This window comes from Trichoplusia ni, chromosome 1 (genome assembly GCF_003590095.1).
Source record: "Trichoplusia ni isolate ovarian cell line Hi5 chromosome 1, tn1, whole genome shotgun sequence".
In the NCBI taxonomy this organism is placed as follows: Eukaryota; Metazoa; Arthropoda; class Insecta; order Lepidoptera; family Noctuidae; genus Trichoplusia; species Trichoplusia ni.
In genome coordinates, this window is record NC_039478.1 from 13,685,233 (window position 1) to 13,708,779 (window position 23,547).

At 36.0% G+C, this 23,547-nt stretch overlaps 6 protein-coding genes across 11 annotated transcripts; 1 reads left to right on the top strand and 5 right to left on the bottom strand.

Annotated features, from left to right (window-relative positions):
* Positions 1 to 168: 168 nt before the first annotated feature.
* On the top strand, positions 169 to 16,237 carry LOC113496065 (epimerase family protein SDR39U1). Of its 2 annotated transcripts, none has more exons than XM_026875162.1 (5): positions 169 to 288; positions 14,462 to 14,663; positions 14,743 to 14,977; positions 15,292 to 15,525; positions 15,844 to 16,237. In XM_026875162.1, the coding sequence occupies exons 1-5, from the start codon at positions 249 to 251 to the stop codon at positions 16,060 to 16,062; spliced, it is 930 nt and encodes a 309-aa protein (XP_026730963.1). In that variant the 5' UTR covers positions 169 to 248; the 3' UTR covers positions 16,063 to 16,237. The 2 variants fall into 2 exon arrangements, with proteins under 2 accessions (XP_026730963.1, XP_026730972.1); XM_026875171.1 differs by lacking the exon at positions 169 to 288 and adding an exon at positions 13,969 to 14,225.
* Positions 3,486 to 5,219, bottom strand: LOC113496044 (lipase 3-like). The gene is made up of 5 exons (XM_026875112.1): positions 5,076 to 5,219; positions 4,774 to 4,978; positions 4,303 to 4,673; positions 4,069 to 4,227; positions 3,486 to 3,967 (listed from the first exon to the last, which is right to left on the bottom strand). The coding sequence occupies exons 1-5, from the start codon at positions 5,217 to 5,219 to the stop codon at positions 3,566 to 3,568; spliced, it is 1,281 nt and encodes a 426-aa protein (XP_026730913.1). The 3' UTR covers positions 3,486 to 3,565.
* LOC113496030 (lipase 3-like) lies at positions 5,870 to 8,177 on the bottom strand. Its single transcript, XM_026875088.1, has 5 exons — positions 7,990 to 8,177; positions 7,692 to 7,896; positions 6,664 to 7,034; positions 6,394 to 6,552; positions 5,870 to 6,310 (listed from the first exon to the last, which is right to left on the bottom strand). Exons 1-5 carry the CDS (start codon positions 8,140 to 8,142, stop codon positions 5,897 to 5,899), a joined length of 1,302 nt encoding a protein of 433 aa, XP_026730889.1. The 5' UTR covers positions 8,143 to 8,177; the 3' UTR covers positions 5,870 to 5,896.
* On the bottom strand, positions 10,225 to 11,044 carry LOC113496100 (programmed cell death protein 5). The gene is made up of 3 exons (XM_026875218.1): positions 10,853 to 11,044; positions 10,610 to 10,721; positions 10,225 to 10,529 (listed from the first exon to the last, which is right to left on the bottom strand). Exons 1-3 carry the CDS (start codon positions 10,916 to 10,918, stop codon positions 10,315 to 10,317), a joined length of 393 nt encoding a protein of 130 aa, XP_026731019.1. The 5' UTR covers positions 10,919 to 11,044; the 3' UTR covers positions 10,225 to 10,314.
* LOC113496079 (tRNA-splicing endonuclease subunit Sen34) lies at positions 11,778 to 13,873 on the bottom strand. Of its 4 annotated transcripts, none has more exons than XM_026875182.1 (7): positions 13,505 to 13,740; positions 13,340 to 13,426; positions 13,123 to 13,258; positions 12,922 to 13,037; positions 12,607 to 12,717; positions 12,352 to 12,501; positions 11,778 to 11,994 (listed from the first exon to the last, which is right to left on the bottom strand). In XM_026875182.1, exons 1-7 carry the CDS (start codon positions 13,554 to 13,556, stop codon positions 11,801 to 11,803), a joined length of 846 nt encoding a protein of 281 aa, XP_026730983.1. In that variant the 5' UTR covers positions 13,557 to 13,740; the 3' UTR covers positions 11,778 to 11,800. The 4 variants fall into 4 exon arrangements, with proteins under 4 accessions (XP_026730983.1, XP_026731010.1, XP_026731004.1 ...); XM_026875209.1 differs by having other exon boundaries at positions 13,123 to 13,274; positions 13,340 to 13,440; positions 13,505 to 13,559; XM_026875203.1 differs by having other exon boundaries at positions 13,340 to 13,440; positions 13,505 to 13,557.
* Positions 16,238 to 16,614: 377 nt separating the features above from the next.
* LOC113496055 (purine nucleoside phosphorylase-like) lies at positions 16,615 to 23,395 on the bottom strand. 2 transcript variants are annotated; one of them, XM_026875140.1, is made up of 6 exons: positions 23,181 to 23,296; positions 21,224 to 21,336; positions 20,334 to 20,512; positions 18,976 to 19,218; positions 17,572 to 17,715; positions 16,615 to 17,303 (listed from the first exon to the last, which is right to left on the bottom strand). In XM_026875140.1, the coding sequence occupies exons 1-6, from the start codon at positions 23,294 to 23,296 to the stop codon at positions 17,103 to 17,105; spliced, it is 996 nt and encodes a 331-aa protein (XP_026730941.1). In that variant the 3' UTR covers positions 16,615 to 17,102. The 2 variants fall into 2 exon arrangements, with proteins under 2 accessions (XP_026730941.1, XP_026730949.1); XM_026875148.1 differs by having other exon boundaries at positions 16,750 to 17,303; positions 21,242 to 21,336; positions 23,181 to 23,395.
* Positions 23,396 to 23,547: the final 152 nt, after the last annotated feature.

Here is a 23,547-nt window from a genome sequence, read left to right on the forward strand (position 1 = left end):
TATAGACTTCATCGTATCGAATTTTAAATTTTGCTACGGTAACTCGAAGTCTTTATTTTTCTGTAATATTAATAAGTGCGAATGTGAGTTTGTATACTAAGCTTTCAGGATTTAATCAACATATGGATTAAAGTAATGAGTTAAGAGGATTGAATACAACGCTAATGTGAGATAAGTGTGAGAAGCAGCCGTGGCGAGAGCGGCATGTGTCTATAACCAGTGATTCCGACTTTTTAACATCAGCGGTTATGAGGGCACGATTGAATATCATAGCAATGGTATTTAAAGGTATGTTAAAAAAAGAAAAGGTGATTTTATTTGAATTTCAGTGGACTGAGTACATTCGACTATAGATTTTTTTCCTATATTTGTACATGTAAGTTATTTTTATCATGATGTGGGCGATATCATTCGGGCTTTTGTACGTTGCTCCATTTTTTACTTTGTGGATTAAATATTGTATTATGTATTAAATTTTCAATTAAAATTGAAATAGAGTGCACCGAGGTACTTACTTGAAATGTTGTCCCGCATACTGCTTTGCTACGGAACTACGGAAGTCATAGCGTGCATTGACCATGAGAGTAATAAAATATCACACGATCTCCGGGGAAGCGGCGACACTCCTCGAACAGACACTGCCCTGGAAGTTCGAGGCTGAGAATCCTGGCACAGCTGTACGCGTGGCGGAGATCAAACCCAGGCTAACCATCCATCTCTGAAAGAAAGGAACAACGAGCTGCGCATGGCGGCTCTGGCAGACTGGTTCTATAGCCTACAAAATCCCAACGCTGAACTTATAGCTGACATCCGACCCATCTTCTGGGACTAGGTGGACCGGCTGCACGACTCACACAGTTGCTGACTCGGCCATGGTACGGAGTGAGTGCGCCTAGCAGGCTGTTTCAGACTGCTGCGAAAACACCCAGTCGACTAAGAATAAGGAAGCCGGATAACGCCTATGGGAATTGTCGAGCGATATCGGCGGCAACAACGAAATGACCTGCGGCCGCCGTAAGGCTGCTTGTGGCGGCACCCTGTCACTCGATCGGCTAAGAGGCCAAAATGACGGGCGCGTCGTCCGTTTTTATGAGGAGTGAGGGGTGGGGTTTTTACACCTATCCCTGGGAAGGAGTTCAAAGGACCAGAGCCAGCTAGAGTCACGCAGAGGAGGATCGAGCGATCGCTGGCTAAAAGCAGTAGAAAGGCCCGGGGTGCTTTTAGTTAGTGTCCGACTCGGAGAACAAAAAAAACGGTTCATGACGATAAGCGTTCTGGAGTTGCAAATCGGCTAATGCCGTGCAGTTTTCTCGACTGTTTTATGCTAAAACTGTGGCAGCAGAGTTTAAATTTTGAGCTAAAGTAACATTATTGTCGCTTAGGATTTGCTAAATGACGTCAAAGGCTTCTGATCCGGATTTGCTTGAAAAAATTATAACTGGTTCTAAACGTAATGTAAAAGTAGAGGTGATAACCTATCACTTCGAAACCAATGCCCAATGTACCCGTTGGAAGTGGCTAGATCAGAAAAGACTGAAAACACACAGTTGATGTTTTACACACTTTTTTTCTTTGATTGCCTACAGGTTTCACGGTTACTATGGAATGCTAAAACTTGAAACGGCTCAAACGATAGGAATCGTGGGAAATCAATCTCGGATTCTACAACAAAATAATGCATAGGCCCAAGCTTTCTCAGATGGGTCTGGTACTTTCCTCGAAAGGCCATGAAATACTTTGCGTAAGTTTATTCACTAATACTCGAGTTTCCTAATTATCTGGCTTTTAAAAGAGACCCCTGAATTCATTTCCACATATCTTCTCAGGATAATCAGATAGCAATATCGACTTGTATTTTGTTGAAAACGCTGGCCTAAAAAAATACCTGTAAAAGTGATAAAACATCCTACCTATAAGTTACAGAATAATAACTTCATTTAATTGCAACACCTCACACAGCAATACTTTTTGGTGATCTTTTGGCCAAAAACAAGATTTGATTCCCTGGTTCTATTTACTATTCAAAAAACTGAATTAATGAGGTTAAGTCAAAATCTAAGACGTCTTATGGCCATGCCTGAAAGCTCATTTTAAGTGATTCGTTTATTTAAAAAAGCACTGGTAAAAGAGGACTTAATAAAACTAAGAAAAAAAATCCTTTAAACAAGCTGTGTACTTCAATAAAGAATAGAACAACACCAATTGATTATTGGGTATACGGTGGCATATGCAGATGGCCAAATCCATGCGAAAGATCCACATTTGCGGATGCAAATATTTGAATGCTTGGCAAGAAAGGAATTGAGGGGGGGGGGGAATTTGCTAAGTGTAATTTTTAACTTTAATTCCGTCTATGAAAACTAGCTGATCCCTGCAACTTTGTTTTGCCGGACTGATTTGTGAATCTAAGTCGTCGAGGGCACCACCCAAGCGCGTTTGAAAACGCGGCCAGACGTTTGGGTGGCGTTCAGTAACATACACGTGTAAAGCAAAATTACAAATATCAATACGTAAAGATAAATTACTATACGTCACGCGTACGTAATAATAAACAAATGTTGACTATCACTACCTCGTTTTTTAATACTGTATTATAAATAACACTACTTGTTGCCCGCGTCTTCGCGTATGCGTATTATTGCAATATAATACATAGTGTGAACTGTCAATAGCCTATCTAGCACTGTAATATTTTTTCAATTCGGATCTGTAGCTTTTGATAAGCGCTTTCGACCAACCAATCGAACTCTTTCCCTTTATATTATTAGCATCTGTGACTGCGAATTTAAACTTTCAAAAATCTATATCCGCATAAACACATGACGTGTTAAAATATCAATATGTACTTATATTCAAGTGCAGGCAAGTGTAAACAATTTTCTCCTTTGTCGAGACAAGGTATTTGTTTTTAAACCCAATCATTTATCGAAAACATGACGTTGTTTTTTGAAGTATGACTTTTAGGTTTTGCTGGCTAATGATTGTTTTATTCTTTTATCGCATTGTATCGGAACTCTTAAGATATGAGTCATGTCAGTCACAAAAGGCACCCACATTCGAAATTCGTCACAAAAGAGTTCTCGAGTAGAGACGGACGTAAAGGACGTCAAGTAAGGCGAAGTGATTATCTGCGGAGCATGGGAAGCAGGAGCTGGATGCTAGCAGCTAAAGACAGATCTCGGCTTGCAATTGGGGAGGCCTACGTCCAGCAGTGGACGGATACGGGTAGATAATGTAACCACATTATGAAATATCCTGAGTAACTACCGAAGAGCTGGCCTTGATTTTCATGCAATTTACAACATTCTGATACTATCAGTAAAATACATCGGAAGCAGTTGAATCTATATGTATGCACTTAGGTACTTTTTCCAAATTATGAAAACCTCTGATCTAAATTACCAGCCACAGTAAGCCACTTCATCTTCAGTATCGTACAAAATTTCGGCTACATATTTATAAAGTATCAAACTAAAGACAGGAACTGCACGATTGTTGTTTATTTATAAATGAACAGTATAAACACAAAGAAACTCATCATAAACATATTACATTTACAAATTTATTAATCGTCGAATGCGTTAGCATCCATAGCTCTTATAAGATTAATGACTCTGTTAAAAAGTAACTCTTTGGCGTTGATTCCATACAAAAAGTCGAGGTGACTGAAGCTGGCCAACGGAACTCGGAATTTGCCGATGGGTCTACCCAGTTCCCTGAATAACCTGTCCACGTCGTTGACGTGCGCCAATGGATCACTGTCAGAGTAATGCAGGAACACTGGAGTCGTGATCTTGGAGAGGTCGTAATGAGGAGGCTTGAAAGAACCATATGTTCTGTAGTTAGACATTCGAGATCCCTGGTCATATCGACGGAACTCCTTGTCAGCGATACCTTGTCCATAATGGGCCAATTGTCTCAATGATGAACCAGCCGGCGTATGGCCAAGAATAGCGGGTAACATAGTCTGTAGAAGAAAAGGAGAATATGTTAGTCCTCATTTTATCGTTGAGCCATACTTATTGGCTGAAACAAAGGAGGCAATAGTTGAAAATATATCAAACTTACTGCATTGTGTTCCTGTTCGTTCCATCCTCCAATCAAAAATAAAATGTTGCTGCATATCGGTTGGAATACAACTTCATCTCTGCACATAGCCTGTCCCGCCCACGAGTAAATAACGTTGTTGGTCATGAACTCGCCCACGCCGACTAAATTAGCAATGTTCTGAAAACAGTTTCATCTCAGTAAGAGGTCCTGTTAATACTGTTATTTAAGGAAAACACAATAAAACTCACTCACTTCAATGTTATTGGCGTGTGGTGAAATAAACATTAGAAGAGGGTTTCTGTTGTGAGCCATGTAAGCCACTGGAGCCAATGCGTGCATTGATATGATTTTTTTGTTATATTCTGGTTGCAGAGAAGTCATCACAAAGAAAGATGTAGTGCCCTGTGAGTGACCAATATAATGGAGCCTCTCTTGTCCCGATGTTTTCAATGCGTGATCGATCATAGTAGGCAGGTCAATATTGCCTATTTCATCCCAAGAGAACTTCCAGAATGCTGTGCTCAACAAAGCATCGGGATTGAGCCTCACGTGTTTACGGGAGTAAGTGTTGCCTCGGGCGTTACCCATCCAGACGTCAAATCCTTCCTCAGCAAGAATGTACGCTGAAAATATAAGATTGCATGGTTCGTAAATCGTAATCACCGCGTCGTGTTTCGCAAAACACGTAAATTGATAAATTACTAGTTCCACAAGCAAACTTACCAAGACCGGAACCTGGGCCCATGATGACCATATCGGCGGATGAAGAGAGCAGTCCGTGCATCAAGAACACCACGGGTCGCTTCTGATTCGGGTTGTTGTTGGCATCTCGTCCGTGAGGGATTCTCTGCATTTCCAAAATGTACCCATCTTCTGTCGTCACAGTGTGAACTTCAACTGGATAACGGTATTTGGTAATCAATTCCGTCTGAAATAGTAAGTAGGCGCAAAGTTAACATTTTAAACTAATAGAAGAAGAAATCAAAACTATAAGTACCTAAATACTTTGTCACAATAAAACTCACCGCATTTAGAGATGCATCTTCAAACACATTAGTTGAGTACCGGGAGTCAAACTTTTTCAACAATTCCTTGATGCTGTCAGTCTCCACAGCCGCTGTGAGAGCGACACATGTGGCTATCACCACAAGTAAACCTCCTCGTAACATATTTTACAGTCACGAAATAAGTCATCGAAAACGTAATTAATTCGCGAGTTTTATAACTTCGTTAAATTGAGATAAAGAAAAATAAGCTTAGATAACGATAGCGTATCAGCAAAGAAATCTGGCAAGTGTTAATAACTTGTTTTACACATAATTAATAGTTGCTATTTATCTATTGATTTATGTTTTGTATTCTATTGTTTTTGATATAAAATATTCCAAATCTATGAAATCGTGTTCAATCTTCAGAATGTATTCGTATTTATCGGAATTTTATCAATAGACACATCTGATCGTATAAATATGTAAATTATTATTTTTGAACTTATAGAATAAATTATCAACCTCAGTTAACTGTCGGATAACTTTCTAGTGCAGCCCGCTACCAAGTTTCAGCTAGTTTTGAAGTTTTCATGCTCATTTTGAAATGTACCTTAAAGCCTATAAAAAATAATAATGAAATGTTTCTAATAATAGGAAAAAGGTGATATTTTCCTGCAACTTTTCCAAAATTAGAAAATTTTTTCGATGCGTTTTCACATCCCAATTTCGAAGGCGTTTATTTAATTATTTCACCAAAAAAATGCAACATAATCAGCGAATAGCGTGTGCGATACATACATATATTCACCAGTTGTAATGAAAAACATAAGGCCGTTAATAAATTTATTTATTTTAAATCAATTATTGTCCATTTCGTTAAATGTGTTCGCATCCATAGCTCTAATAAGGTTAATGACCCTATCATACACTAATGCTTTTGCGTGGATACCATACGTATAATCAAGGTGACTAAAACTAGCCATAGGTACTCTGAACTTGCCTATGGGCCTGCCTAACTCACTGAACAATCTATTAACATCTTCAACATGCGCTAGTGGGTCGCTGTCCGAGTAATGAAGAAAAACTGGTGTCGTGATCTTGGACAGGTCGTACCGAGGTGGCTTGAAGGATCCATACACTCTGTAATTGGACAATGAAGATCCCTGGTCATAACGACGGAACTCCTTGCCGGCGATACCTTGTCCGTAATGCGCTAACTGTCTTACTGATGACCCAGCCGGAGTGTGACCAAAAACTGCTGGCATCATTGTCTGAAACCAGAAGAATACTCCGATTTATGTATAAAAGCATTAAGAACACACTGGATTGGACCTTAATACATTCATAAACTTACCGCGTTATGTTCCTCTTCATTCCATCCTCCGATCAAAAATAAAATGTTGCTGCATATCGGTTGGAACACAACATCATCTCTACACAGGGCCTCACCCGCTATCGTCAGAATAGCGCTGCTGGGCAAAAACTCCCCTATCCCCATTAAGGCAGAAATGGACTGAAAATTAAAAGTTAAAAAATCATGTAACAACAAAATAAGTGTTATCTTCATGTAGTTCTCTTTCCCTTCTTCTTTATCGTTAACAGTAAAGTCAAGTTAATTACTTACTTCTATACTATTAGCATGTGGTGCCAGGAAATTAAGGAGAGGACTCGTATTGTGAGCCATGTAAGCTACAGGAGCTAAGGCATGCATTGAAATTATTTTGCTGTTATATTCTGGACGCAATGAGGTCATCACAAAGAAAGACGTAGTGCCCTGAGAATGACCAACATAATGGAGTCTCTCGTGCCCTGATACATTTAATGCATAGTCGATCATAGTAGGCAGGTCAATATTTCCAATTTCATCCCAAGAGAACTTCCAGAAATCAGTGTTCAGCAGGGCATCAGGATTCAGCCTCACATGCTTCCGAGAGTAAGTGTTGCCTCGGGCGTTTCCCATCCAGATGTCAAATCCTTCCTCAGCAAGAATGTACGCTGAAAAGGTTGTGTAGTATGCTTCAAATTATACTATAGCAAACCTACACTTATATTATAAAGAGGAAAGATTTGTATGTTTGCAATGAATAAACTCAAAAACTATTGGACCGAATGCGAAAATTAAAGAAACGGAAGCTTAATTATCCCAGATTAACATAGGCTATATACATCATAAGGACATTTCATAAAAAATATTTCAAGAGTTTAATCATTTAAGTTGTTTGAAAAATATTGCATGGTCGGCGCTCACACGGGTATGGGCACCGAAATATAAAGAAAAGAGTAAAAGTAGCAGAGAGTAGTATAGTAAGGGTAAAACTCTGGACCTACTGGTCGATTTTAAAAATATTTCAGTTAAATTTTAGATAATATCCTCATTGAGGAAGGCTATAAGATATATAGAAGCAGAGCAGATGGTAGATAGTACCTAGTATTGAAATATCTTACAAAACGGGCCGAAATCGGGTGGAGTCTAAAAAAATCCATACTATATCTTCTAACCATGCGGACAAAGTCGCTGGCAAAAGCCAGTAAACTATATTGCGCGAATAGCCAAGTTCAAGGTATAGATCTCCACGGCATTAACATCAGGGACTTAACTATTCATATAGAAGGATTATTGTTGCGGTTAAATGGACGGTCAGATGGACTTACCGAGAGCGGAGCTTGGCCCCATGATAATAAAGTCAGCTGAGGACATGAGCAAGCCGTGCATCAAAAACACCACGGGTTTCTTCCGATTCGGTACATTATTGGCATCTCGGCCGTAAGGAATTCGGTGCATTTCCAAAATGTAGCCATCTTCTGTCGTCACAGTATGAACTTCAACTGGATAACGATACTTTGCTATTAATTCAGGCTGAAATATTGTAGCACAATCACAGTTATCTTGTTTACTAGGTAAATATTTGTATTATTTGAAAATCTAGTTAACACGGAATCCTTCACTCACCGCATTTAGGTTGGCATCTTCAATTACGTTATCAGAATACCTTGATTCAAAATTATCTATCAAGTCTTTGATTATTGCATCTTGTGGGATCTCCACAGCCGCTGCGAGAGCGACATATGTGGCTACAACCACAAGCAAACGTCCTCGGAACATCCTACACGCTCACTACAGAACTCAAAATTATTGCAGTTAAACTCCTTTTTATAAACTCACAACAATTAAGATAAACAATAAAGCTAAGATAGCATTAATCCATTATAATTCAATTTTGACATTTGCAATTATATCTAAATATCGTATCACTATCTACTTTTGTCAGGCGGAAAAGACTATTACACGACGGGTATCAATACATTGCAAGTGCAATGATCTACGTTCCTACCGACTTACCGAGCATCATCATATACCTACTTGAAAGCACTTAGGTACTTACTACGCCGAATTATAAAGATATCTTTCGACACACCTTAGCTGGATTATCCAATTTGAATTATCAAATATTGACTGCACGGATAGCCGACTGGTTGAGATTTCGCGGTTCGATCCCCGCGTAGGACAAGCTTTTATGTGATCCACGAATGCTTTTGTGCAGGTGACATGAAAGTTTGTAAAGCATGGGCAAAAAAACAAAAATTGCAGTCACATCTGAAAGTGCTATTAACAACATTTATCAAAATCAAGGCACCTAGCTCGAACTGGATGCGGAATGTGGCCGAACGGCTGTTTTGGTGCTACTTTCGGAGGGCTCCCCTTATTAGACAAACAATAAAAACCTGCACGGAGACACCCAGACTTAGAACAAATATTGTGAATCACTCAAATGCCTATCTAACATGGAGATCCAACCCGCGAGACGTAGCGTATACTGAGTTGGTCGTGGTGACCTTTGGTGATTGTCTATCCATTAAAATTGAGGAACATGCATGATTCCGCATATTATAGATATAGCTCCGGTCAACCGTCACCATACTTGCTAAGACAGTTTGTAAACTTAACATAAAAATATAGATTAAGATTTAAATTCAACGACTATTTATCACACCCTGTATAATATTTAATAAAATTGTCTCAAATATCCCACCTACTTATTTGTGACAATAGCACTAATACACAGTGTTTATTTACGATAACTACGTAAAATATAATCCTTAATTCTATTATAATCTTTTAATGATTTGCGGTTCTTAATCTATGTAAGTATATCACCCTAACATATCACTTAATAAGCCATGTTACCAGGGATTAAAGATTTAAACAAAAGAAACTCTTAAGATGTTGAAACATTATCGTAATTATGGTCCGGTCATTTTAATATTCTTAAGGCTAAGGTAGAAATCGACATATTCTCTAAATTTTGTTGTTTTAACTTTACTTTTATTGTATCATTTATTTTCATTTGAGATCGATACCTACTATAAGCACCGAATTACGTACTTTTAAAATTTGCTCTTAATTATGTGTATGGAAAAGAGATTCACTTACTTACATTTTCCGTAGATATTATGTTTCCTGCTAATTATTTCATCGTTTTACTTAATGTAACCGATTTTTAGGTATTGACCTTTAACCTGTGATTTAGACTCAGTCAAACAACTGTTATGTCCAAGTTTATATCATAGGTCTCAACTTCACATAACTGGGAATAAGGTGATCGTTTTTTAAACTGTTTTTTTTTATTCTATCAAAATACCTACTATCTATGCTTTCCAACCAAACATTATGACCGCTGGTGTGGTCGACCAACCAATCTCGATCATGCGTTATAGGTATTAGTATGACATAAAACATAATATATTAATGCATACTATCATTGTTAGAGCAGCCAGATACTTAATCATGAGATAAGCTTAATCGTATTGAACGTACATTTATTACAAAACATGTCGTGTGAAGATACAGTCATACGTTTTGAAGATCACCTCTCAGGTCTGGTACTACAATAGATCATAGAATAACCCCAGGTATTAATTAATTGGGATCCAGCACACGGTTATGAGGTCTACTGCTTTAAATTGCTACGCAATTTCGCAAAATGTTATACTATACGGTGCATGAACCATCCACCAGCGCCATCTATTGTCAGCGAAAGTAGATTAAAAGAAAAGAAAATGCTTTTTCATTTCAATATGTATAATTATGTGAAATGCGATAATTTTATTCCATCCATTCATTCCATTTAAATACAGTTACCTACTCAAAACTTACTATTCTGGTTTTGTATCAAATGAAACACAATTTTATTCGAAGGTAATATGTATAAGCATTTAATGTTTTGTTAAGGCAATGGAATAGCAAGTTATTTCCAATTATTAATTTAAAGCAGTGCTAGAAATCATCATCATCTGAGTCAAGTGCAGCCCTCCTCCGATCAAACTTCACAGTGCTTGATGATTTAGGCATCTGTTGGTTGAGTGACTCTAAAAGCTGAATTAACTCTGGCTCTGTAATCTTATTACGGACTTGGCCCATCTGGGCCATTCTACAGATCATATTTTCAACCATGGCTCCTTTTTCTGGTCTACTAAGCTTAATATTATTCACTGTAACAGAAATAAGTGATTATAATTATAAAATTGGAAATATTTCTTAATAATAAATAGACAATGTAAAAATACATTACATCTGGCTCTAGCGTCTTGACTAAGTGCTTGTGCGAGTATTGTGTGTTTAGCTTCTTCCATTTGCTGCATTCTTTCTTCTTGCTGCTTGGCATGATTTGGATCACCAGTTCCCTGAAAATATTAAAAAAAAAACTTTAAGAACACTAACCAATGCAGTGAAAGCATACCTGTAATGTAAAATAGATGTAATCCAATGAATTTATCGAACGGAACATAACCTGTTACGGAGTGATCATACGTACCCCATGTTGAGCCTGTAGCTGAGCAAGACGTTGCTGTCTTATCTTATCTAATTCAGGATCATCCATTTTCTACTTTAATTAATATGTCCACAAGAATAGAAAGAGTATTTAATTCAGTTTATTGCTATCAAGTTTTGACATATAAGGCGGTATAACGTTTCGTTTATTCGCATGTTGTAAACGATATTCCTAGAAACATATTTTTATTTAAAACCATTTTTAAAGATGTTAAATATAATAAATAAAGCATAATTTTTAAATAAAAGATGAATTAATAAGTTCTGACCAAAAGTAAAAGCGTCCTCAAGTTTGAGTCCTATCACTTCAAATTATTTATTAGGACCACAGATCAACATTCTTTCCGCAATAAGTTAACCTTTTTGATAGTGTTCTTCATTATTACATTACATATATATTTACCTAGCTTTAAACATATGAGTAGCCTTTAAAAATATTATTGTACGCTTTTATATTATCATATTATATTATTATAAAAGTTCACATCGCACTTTACACTTATTTAGTGATGTCAATTCACTTCGCATACAATACTAAAAGCGTAGCCTTATGAATCACTCGACGCTCGTTTGCAGCTACAAATCTGATCACGTGACCCCATTTTTAAATTTCGACTTGTCTCGCCAATCGCTCTCGATCATTTTTCTTTTCTTTTCTTTATTCAATACCTATGATCTTTTCCCAGCGACAAAACTCAACATTTTGATCTTTATCGCTTCATATCACGTGACCAGATTTGTCGCTGCAAACGAGCGACGAGCGACTATGAGGCTACGCCTTTATTGCATGTAATTAAATAGGTTCTCTTTTCAAAGTCTAAAAAGTGCGTCACGACTCACGGATAGTCTTTCTTCTGTGCTGCACCTCATGGTTACAATCACCAAGAGAGTGAATGACAAAACATTTCTATAGACTTAAAAATATTTATTTTCATATAACACTATCGTGCCACTGCAGTGTTTGGCACTCTATTTTTCCATGACTGTTGCAAAAGGCCAATACAGCCAGTTTGTTGACTGCCACAGATAATCTTCCGAATGCTACAAATTCTTTAGGGCTGAGTGTAGAAGTTTGATCATTAATACACCTCACCATATATGTTGCATGGAATCTAACAGGATCTCCTGAAATATTATACAGTAATTTATTTATTAATGATATCAATGCCATGAATTTAAGGGCTGCCTTGAAACGGATATTTCATGAAAAGTCATAAAAACATATTATTTTGTAAAAATGACCTTATAGTCACCTCATGGTTGACCTTACATGGCTGCAAGTTTAAAGCAATCAAATCCTAATGAAACTTTTAACATCAGGTAAACATCTACTAAATGTCATTAGAGAAGTATTTTAAGACAAATCATCTCATATCACAGTTGAGAATCGCGAAAATATTAATTACCTTCTCTTTATGAGGACAGTTATTAAAGGTCAGTTCTACTTTATAAAGAAGCTCAACTTCATAGTTTTTATCTTACCTGGATACAAAAGATAATCACAGCCAAATTTAAATCCAGTTGTTACATGATGTCCTTTCTCCCATAAATATTTAAATATCTTGTATTTAATGGCCCCTGTTCCATGCACAACACTAGGACTTAGAACATCTATACCAAGTGTTTGCTTTTCTAAAAATTAAAAATGTTTTAATTGAAGAAATATTGCTTTTCACATAATTTCTTGGGATAGTTTAAGCTATTATTAAGAATAGAAGGTAGTTATAATTATTTCACCTGTAGGTATGTAATGTTCTGTAGGTAAATGCATCAATACATATGTGGGAGCCAATTTTGGCAATTTGTTTATTTCCTCTTGTAGTAATGTTTGCTTGTCTAATTGAATATCTGTAATATAAAAATATATTTTTATCATGTATGTTTTTTTAATATTAACTGTTATTAGATGAATGTGAAAGAAGAACAATTGAGTTAATGAAAAAAATGTCAGGCTTTTTAAACATATTCATTGAAATCAAACTATATTTTATGTGACAAAACTGCAGTGTATATGTGACTCTGATAGTAGAATATATTATGAAATATTATAACCTGTAACTCCTTTAGATAGAAGTTTTTGTCTCTTGCCCGCGACAATAATTTCTATTTTTTGTGACAACTGTTCAATTTTCCGCTTTTTCAATGCTTCAGTTTGTTCTGATAGAACTCTGTAAGGGAAATAAGAAATAACTCATTACAGGAAATATGTTGGTCTTAAAAATAATGCACTTAATCATAAACTATATGTATTACGTCTGTTCAAGCTCGTTAATTATTTGTTTTTCTTCTTCTGATGGCCTCTTTGTTAAATTTGGCATTTCAAATAAGTTACAGATTCCCTTCTCTACTAACAAGGCAGCTTCTTCCGACCTTAAAGCCATAGGTAGTCCTGGAAAGAAAATAAACTAACTTAATATTTTAATGTTGTCTTAATTAGTTCACGGAAAATGATCCTAATGTTGAGACTCACCTAAGAAATCATTTTGCCTAGGAAATGAAGGTATTGAGCCAATCAATGCTCCACATATCCTATGGTTTGATCGCAAATTGTACCAATCTATAACAAAAATGCTACTTTAGCCATTATATTACATTACTTTCACACGGTTAAAATTTAAATAGCAGAAAAAATCACCTTCAGAATTCCATACATAGGCAATGCCCTTTTCTACATGAAGTGATATCATTTTATATGAATCTATTATTTCATATACAATACTTTAACTTCGTATATTCATTATATGTGATTTTAAATTATATATGTTTAGTTCAGCTTTTATTTTATCTTTTATTTTACTTCAAAATATTCGCTATGTATTTGTGTATACAAAATATTCGTATTTCGTTGGTAGACATGTCACTAGTGACGTTGACAGCATCAATGCACTGATGTTGACTGGTAAATAAAGTTCAGTTCGAGAATTACAAGACTTAAAAAGCCCTCAAGACCAAAATAAACTTTCAGTAAAACACTGTATGGCTGTGGTCTCCAAATCCGTTTTAAAATATATTTCAATAAATAATTTCATATAAAGTAAAAAATGAGACCGTAGAGGTTATTGTTACATTCCCGGTGATCATTTTGAAATTGGCCGGCTGTCATGTCATTTGACAGACAATAACAGCTGATATTTGTTATTTTGATCAAAAATTGGGATAAAAATCTCAGGTGGAAACGGTCCATGAGATATAATTGTGTTTTTATTCTACAATCTGTACAATTAACAGTATTTTGACGTGCAGATAGAATTTATCAAGTTTCATCTTTGTATGACAATGCCCACCGGCATTACTTTTTTATAAATTCATTTGTGGTTATATAAGCTAAATTATGGCAGCGAGGAAAGTATTGATTGGTATGTAAGAGCAACATCATGGTTTTTAATGATTTTTACTAATGCTTCCAAGCCTAAAAACTAGTCTTATGAATAAGTGGCGTCTGACAATTGAAGAAAAATTGACATCATATCTACGTAAACAAGGATAAAAACATACATCTTGTCTTATGCCATAAGCGTTGGAAATACAAATGCGGAAAACTAGTGATCAACATAAGTTTCTTATTATTAATTTCGATACATATTGTTTTCAGGTGGTGGTACAGGCTTCATTGGTCGTAATTTGGGAGACCTACTTGCTATAAAAGGCTACAATGTAACGAATGTGGCCCGTATGCCTGGCGCAAACAATATTTCATGGACCAACTTGGAAAAATGTGGCTTGCCTAAATCATTTGCAGTTGTTAATTTAGCTGGCCAGCAATTTATGGATTTCACAAAATCTTGGACACCTGGGTTAGCAAACATTCTCTTTCAACATAGGTACTTAAGTCATTATTAACAATAAAACATTTTTTTTTCTTATTTATTTTAGGTTCAAACAAAATGTTCAAAATTCTCGAGTATGTACTACCCAAGCTTTAGCAAAAGCCATCAATAAAACGGAAGACAAACCAAAGGTTTTTGTTGTACTGACTGGTGTTGGTGCCTATGAACCTTCAGAGTTAAATCGCTATGATGAAACAAGTCCAACTACAGGCCATGACTTTTTTTCACGGTTGACTGTTGAATGGGAAAAAGCAGCTCATGTTGATCCACCTGTGCGTCTTGTAAGTATACCAATTTAATATGTGTGTCTTAGAATAATTAATATACATACTTTTCACTGCTTCACCTAAATCTACTGTCTTACATACTATGATACATTAAAACAAAAAACAACAAGAAATTAATCCCTACAATACAATAATAGTAACTGTAAAGATAAATAGACTTCAGTTGTCTTATAAAACATCAACAACATTAGCCTTATCTAACCTCCTGCTAGGCCTCTCCTATAGTGAATTTTTAGTGTTTCCCTGTCTTGTCTATGTCATCTCATCCCCTTTTACATTAACATTTCCATTCCATTCCAAATTTCCAGGTCATAATTCGCTCCGGCGCCGTCCTCGGACGATGGGGAGGGATGATCAAGAACATGTTTCTGCCATTTTACTTCGGACTCGGCGGACGCATCGGCACCGGCAAGCAGTTCTTACCTTGGATACACATAGACGACCTCACGCGACTCATACTCTTTGCAATCGAAAATGAGAACGTCAAAGGTATACTGAACGGCGTGGCGCCGCACGTTATTACCAATGACGACTTTACACAGGTAACTATATGATTTTAGTGCTATTTGGGTTTATTATTATTATTGGTAATGGGATTTTATGTATTGAGCTTCATCGTACATAACAATCGATTAGCTATTGCAAATATCATGTACTCATATGAGACTACATCACTCAGATAAAATGATTTGCAATTCAATTATGAATATTAATGACAACATTATTCATGCAACAAAAGCTTAACTTCTATAACCTACTATTACCACTACTACTTATTTAATTTCAATATGTATGTTAATAACTAACAGTTCTAAATATAATCACTGGGATGGTTTAAACATGAAATATTATTTTTCCAGTCATTCGCAAAGGCGTTGCGACGACCTGCCTTCATACCCGTCCCAGAGCGTTTACTGAACTTCTTGCTCGATCCAGAGCGGGCAATGATCATGACGAAAGGTCAACATGTAGTCCCAAAACGAGTTCTACAGTATGGATTTAAATACAACTACCCTCGCATTGACGTAGCTTGTGAAGAATTCGCACATCTCTGCCCGAAGAAACACCCACTCAAATAAACGCCAAGGTATTTTTGTCAGTCCTTTGTTTGTCATTGTGGAAAAATTACCGACGTACGTAATGATGTTGAAGAAAATGTTGTGCAATTTAACAATTTCACATTGTCTGTTGAATACTCTTAGATTCATAAACTTAAGTGATTGTTGTTAATAAATTATTGTCTTTAGAAAATAATTTTGCGATTTTATTCTTAACAGATTTAAGTGTTTAGTGTGCATATCTTACCATTTAGTTTTTTCATTGGTGTTAACTGTTAACGTTTTAAATAATCTGCACATTAAATCAATAGTACCTCATCTATGAAGTGCTCTACTGGTCTACGTTTAATGTGTACTTTTTGAATGTACCTGCATATTGGACTGATATCGGTTGCACTATTTCGGCGGTATTTATCAATCGAGATAAATGACATATACCTATCCAGTTTTTGCATTCTACCTTGGTCCGCATTAGGTTGCACTCTACCAGGCAAAAGAATATGGGCGGAAAACATGGTCCACTGTGTCTATGACACTTTCAAATGATTTCAATGAAAATAAATCGACAACGCATTACGTATTTTCAGTTATATTTATTTTTTGTACTTAGGTATTTAGTACTTACATCTCCATAGTAATTAGTCTAAACACAACTTGGAACACATGTCAGTTTGTCCAACTCCTCACATCAATTAGCTAGTTACGCCTATTTTATAAGATCTATTTATTACACAGCATTCGTATAAAAATCTTAGAAACAATCATTGTAACGTATAAATAAAATAACCTTAAATTATATAAACAGTTTTGTAAAGTTTACATATAAATATACTTATTCGATAAAGCAGACAATAATGTCGCGTAAATGTAAGAAGTAGATAATTAAAGTAGACAAGACACAAAACAGGGATCTCTAATTCTATAAAATATATTAAAATCTATAATAGCCTCTACTGATTAGTGGAACAACCCTAGAGCTTAAAAAGTAAAACTGAGAGCTTTATAATCTATAATCTTGGTTGTAGAGGTTCTTTGTGGTTCACTGTGTTTGCTAGCGTTGTTCAGGGGTTGTTGGCGTCGAGTTGAGTGATCCTGTCGACAAGCCTGGACACAAACTGACGTAAGACGTCCTGTCGCATGCGGCCTACGTCGAGGACCTCCTCGTGGTTGGCTTCACCGATAATGTCATAGCTCGTCACACACTCGTTCGTAATGAGGGAGAGAGCAAATACTTTAAGGTCGCAGTGTCTTGCAGTGATTACCTGAAAATCGAAATGCAGTTTATGAGTATTGCACTAAAAAAAAACAAGCCAAAAATTATAAACTTGAACAAATCTCCACTAAAGAAAAATTGAATTTCGTTTATAAATTTATTTAGTATCGGTCCAACTGTGAAACCTTGAAACACGCCTCGTTACTTCACTGCAGAACTAGTTTTCGAAAAGTGTAACAACTGTTTGCTTATGTTCAGTAACGAGTTTAGTGTTCCTTTACTATTGAACTTACATACTTATTGTATGGTATATTTACCTCATGAACGGTTGACATGCCGACTGAATCGACTCCCACCATCTTCAACATGTTCAATTCTGCTACAGTCTCGAAGTTTGGTCCTCCAAGACATGTGTATACTCCTTCGCGGACTATGTCGTCGATGTTTAATTCTTTGGCAATCTGGGAAAGGATATAATAATATGTTAGAAATCAATTGAGCGAGTACTCAGCAGTCCACAGGGATTGTCCGAATCTGGTACACGGAGGCCAAGAAATAAACATGTGGGTAAAAGTGTGACAGTCCCTTCTGCTCAACTGAGGACTGCGAGAGGAGTCACATGATTTCTCGTCCGAAAAAAAAGGTAGGAACAAAGTACAATGGGAAAATCCACCCGGTTTATCAAACTGATTAAACAAGCCATGTCTATCTATTTTATAATACTCACAATATGAACCTTATCTACACATTCTTTGCAGGTTCTACTAAAACGTTCTAATTTAGGTTAGCCATAATTTAGACATGCAATTATGTAGATAACTATGGTATTACGAAAACCAGATAAATTTTAATAAGGCAATTTACTAGTAGATACCTTTTAAAATATCATACTGAACTATTGTTTTATCTATACTTCTATACTAATATTATAAAGGGGACCTTTGTATTTTTGTATGTTTGTATTGAATAGGCTCAAAAACTACTTCAGCGATTTCAAAATTTCTTTTACCATTACTTAGAGGGATTCTTCCGAATCCGTATAGGCTATATTTTATCCCGGAAATTAAATTTAAAAAATAAATGTCCACCCGTGCGAAGCCGGGGCAGGTCGCTAGTCTTTTATAAAACCTTAACTAAAAAAATAACAGATCTGCTATAAATAGCCTGATACCTACTACAGACATCAAGATTATAAAGTGAGCGATAACACATTTACGATCTCGGATAAAAATACCTCTAAAATGTCAGCCGACCTTCAAGGTGTTATAAAGAATTACCGACAAAACCTGTATTCTATTTTTAGGTTGATGTCTCGGGCCCTAACAAGGCAAACAGGAAGGTTGGCAAGCTAGAACCGAGATTACGCAGCACTTGTTTATTTTTGCTGTGCGTCAAGACTCGAGTAGTAAATCGTATCATGACCCCTGATAACCTTGACTCAAAATATCGAGGCGTGTGCGCAATCCACAAAATATTAACGAATACAAAGAGGCTTTTGATGGATGATAAGTAATCTTAAATCTGAACTGTCTTTGCTTTGAGTTTGAACACGCACGATCGGGTTGAGGGGTCATAAAGGTCATTTACGAGTATTATACAACTCACGTGCACCTACAAGTGTGAGCGTATCTGACTTTACCCCCCTGACACGGCTATCTTCAATACCTAATGCTTTCTGATTACTACATCAGTCTTATTACTATTTGTTTTGATTAACTTACTTCTTTGGCGATCTTTCTGTATTCCAAGTTGTAGGCTTTGCTCATAGGTGGGAAACGCGGTCCGAATCTCTCGTCATTGGGTCCGTGCAGGGGGTTATTGCCGGAGAATCCCATCATGTTGATATGGTCTTTTACGATCATGATGTCTCCGACCTTATAGTTTGGGTTGAGACCGCCAGCGGCGTTCGTCACAATCAGGGTCTTGATTCCAATAAGCTTCATAACGCGTACTGGTAAACAGCACTGAAAATAGAAAATTATCGTAATTAGTGATCACTAGAACAGAAGTGCAGAAGGAATTATGTAACTAATTCTTATCTCTACTCTAGACTAGAAACAGGTTGTAAATGTTTATATGGATATGAGAGTTGTTTACAAAATATTGATCTGTATCACACGGGAAGCAAAATATATTTTGATGACCTAACTCGAGAGTATTAAATTTAAAAAAATGGTTGCATAATGTTGTTTGTCCGTAATGTGACATCAGTGTTGATAATGCGGCTATAAAACATAAGTTATCGCACAGTTTCGTTAATCACATCACTTAAAATGATAACTGAACAAATTAACTTTTCTGGGTAATCTTAGTTCCGTACGTCAATAACCACTTATGGCCAGACATCCTACGCAAAATCCCTGCTTATAATGTTGTCTAGAACTCTACGTACGACAGGTAAAACAGAAATAAACACAAGATAAAAATCTACTAGTTATCGGTACAGGACAACCGATATCTATGTGCATTATTTATTTTTATAAAACGAACAACTGCGTTTTATTTAGCATGTTATTTAAAATGGTAATTGAGAGCGTTCGATATTTTATCTCAAGAGTAAGTCTCCATTGTAATGCTCGCGACAAGCGATAACCCCATCGCTGGGGGTCGAGATCGCTTTGCATCATCCACATCCAGATCTTTCAGCTGACGCTGTGAACTTTTTTAAGATTACATTTTGTTTTGTCCGTAATATAAACCACGAGGTCGGATGATTATTTTGTATTATGTTATAACCTGTTTTCATTGCATGGAGTACTTAATGTCGATAATATGATTAATAGTTGGTAAACATAGATAATGGCATGATTAAAAAAAAGTAAAAATAAAACTTTACATTTTTAATTTCGAATTCAGAGCTCTACATTCAATTTTTATACAGTTATATCAAACATTAATTACCTTGGTACTGTAGTATTTTTTTTGTACATTTGGAACACTATGCTGTGCATCATGATGTTTTTATTAATTAGTCCCAAACAAAACAAGAAGGTTAACTCGCTAATGCTAGCTAGCTCTACAAGGGGAAAATTTTGGAGTTGGACTTAAAACTGTACAGTAAATACTCATTAATATTTACCTTCCATAGTGGGTATCCCTCGAAGTAGTGGAAACGGCCTTGCATGGCCACTACCGGCACTCCACAGATCTTGCCGAACACCAGCTGGCCGTGGTGACCCTCAACAGTGCTCACGGGGAAGTTAGGAATGTCTTCGTAGGAAATTTTGACGGCATCTGAGATGGTTTCAGCTAAGGAACCTGATGGACAAAAAAACAAGAGTTAGGATGGTAGTGGGACAAGTTTGATAATGGTGCGAATAAGCAAGCGGGAGTGCGGTCTCTGAGTACTAAATTTAAAGTTTATGAGAATTCGACTTTTGCCTGAATCACCTCAGCCCTCAAAGTATTTGTTATACTTTCTCTAGAAGATACATATCAACAATCAAATAAAATAATAGATACGTATTAAGGATCGCATACTAGAGTTAGGCAAAGGAAATTCATAATAAGAATTAATGAAGTAAGAGTCGGAAATGCAAGAAAATTGGTTGGTACCAACGTTGCTTAACCCCGTTCAGAGGAAGCTAGAGGGTTCCGTTTTAACCATTTGGGTACGGAACTCTAAAATTAAGTACCTACCTAATTATAAACATTACATTCGTACAATTTTAATGAAAGTATGACGTAATCCCACTATTACTATCAAAGCCACCCAAGTCGTTATAAACGAGGGATTATTTTCTCATTAACCGCTAAAAGTCTTTGAGTGATTACAAACAAGTGATAATTAATTTAAAACTGTTCTGAATCAGGTGAAATACCTTATTGCAATTTCAAATATTATGGTGAAAATTAAGGTAAATGTAAATGTAAGTTAGAAATACGTAAGCAGGTGTAAAAGAAGACATTAATTTTAAAAAGTTTTCCTTTGCCTAACTCGGTGTTATAATAGCTTGAATTAATATATACCCTCTTTCCAATACGAACCCATCCCAGAGCCGCAAATTATGCCGATGTGTGGCTTGTCGGAGACGCGGGAGAGCAAAAAGTTCGCGATCTCCAATAAGGTTTCATAGGAGTACCTGAAAAAAGGACGATTACGTTATAGAAGTGGACAACGTAAAAGTGACGTAATATGAAAAAAAAAACAGCATGTTGTTTGTCGGTGTCCAATAAATTGCAAGTAGCCGGTTGCAATGTGACACGGCCTAATTTGTATGAACTCGATGCAACGGCAAACGAGTCGAACTGATACGCTCGTTAAGTGATGCACTTGATATGTGACACCACGTGAGATTCATTTGACGACGGTCACCTCGAATAAGCCTTTATGTAGTAATATTATGTCCGATGTTTAAAAATATCTGAAATTCTTAATACAAATAACAAAACATTGTATATATGCTATCTTATTTTCGTCTTGCAAAACTTGTTTTTTATCCATCCTCAAAATAAATTTCTAGTTCATGTATTTTTGATATCCGTATTAGAATTTTGACTATTTAGTTCTTTATCAATTCTTAATTGTAACGTTTTTGTCGCGAATACTTAATTGACAGTGTTTGTGCCAATACCGAAGATATTTTTGAATTTAAACGAAGTCAATTATATAATGTAATTCACTACTTAAACAACGGTCTATAGATACCTAAAGCATCTATCAATTAAAAGCACGGAGAGCCGAGTAGTACCTACAGATCACGATAAACGCACTTTTGGCGACGGCGACGTGCTTTGGGTTCGATCTTCGTGTAGGACATCGACATCCAGGAATGCTTATTGTCAGTCAGGGTTTCTCTGTGCGTTTGTGTGTTTTGAGAATAAATAAATACAAATACTACCAATAAGACCAAGGACTACAACAAGCAACAATCGCCCAGCTCATCGTTCATATCGCCGGCTAAATTTATCGTCCCAACTAGAGAGCATTGTTTACCAGTTACTCTATCAGGGATTGTTATCAGTCAAGATAATTTAATGATAACTTAACACGCCCCCACTGTCAAATGACCGATATAACGAAACCGGAATAACATATTTCCGAAATCAAGTATTATATTAAGTCGAGCATTATTTCATCATGCTATGACTTACAACGAGATAAAAAATATCTTGCCAAGGATATTTTTTACCTCGTGTGTTATAACATTGTTTTGAATTCCATTCGCTCTACAAATTGCATTATAATTTGCAATTCACACCGGCCTGTCTTCGTGACGGCCTGATGATACGAAATGATTATAGTCATTACCGAGTATTGCCAATGCCTTGATGGAAAATATTGTAATTACATTCTTTTTAATCATTAGGTTTTGGAAAAAAACGTTATCGGTAAATTGTCAATAACTTGTTAAATTCCATAGATAGATAATTCCATTGATAGCGGCAATTGAACCTATTTGATTGAATACAATAAGTAACTTAATTTGACTTATTAATACGAATCACATGTTAAGCGATCACTGTTAAAACGGGAAACAAAATATTCATCTTCTTCTACATAAACACGAGTGTAAAAAAAACTAGCTAAAAGTAATCAAGAAAAGTTTAATATAACAATTGCTTCAAATACTTTATCTATTTAAATTGATCAAACAAATTTCCAAGGATGGAATACTTTCCGAACAGAGCGATGCCTGTTGTTATTGTCTCATTTATCGTTTAACCCTCGTTAAAGTTTATTGAATCGTTGGAATCGTTTTAATATAACAATAGAATAATCTAGAAATGCACTACACTGGTATCGTTATTATTGGCATTTTAAATTAATTTATTAAACACTAAACATTTTAACCATATGTCAAAAAGCTCGTAAAATTATTTTAATTTAGACAAATTAATTCTAATTGTTCACACCGGTTTATCTGAATTAATTTGACACTTAAAACATGTAAATTGTAAAATAAACTTAAATATATTTACATACCCTTTAGATGTAATCCCATTTCCATTGGATCCTTCGGTGTCGACCTCAGGCAAAGCTTTCTTAGCTGGCACAAAAGCCTTGGCATCGTTAATGTCATTCGCGTTAATAGGAGCCATCGCACTTAATTTATTGCGTGTAATTAAAGAAATAAAGTCAAAACAGTTGAGCGTAGATGTTTAGTGATCGATGTCGCAACATGTAATGCCGTGGACAATCGCCTTCATCAGTTTTATACATTGAGCTAGTGGACGCTTGTCAGTTGTTATACAGTTATCGTTAAACAAGTTCATTGGGTGCTTTAGTTTCAGCCAGTCATCACACAATAAGAACACGCCTTTGCTTATCAATTTAAAAAAAAATGATGTAG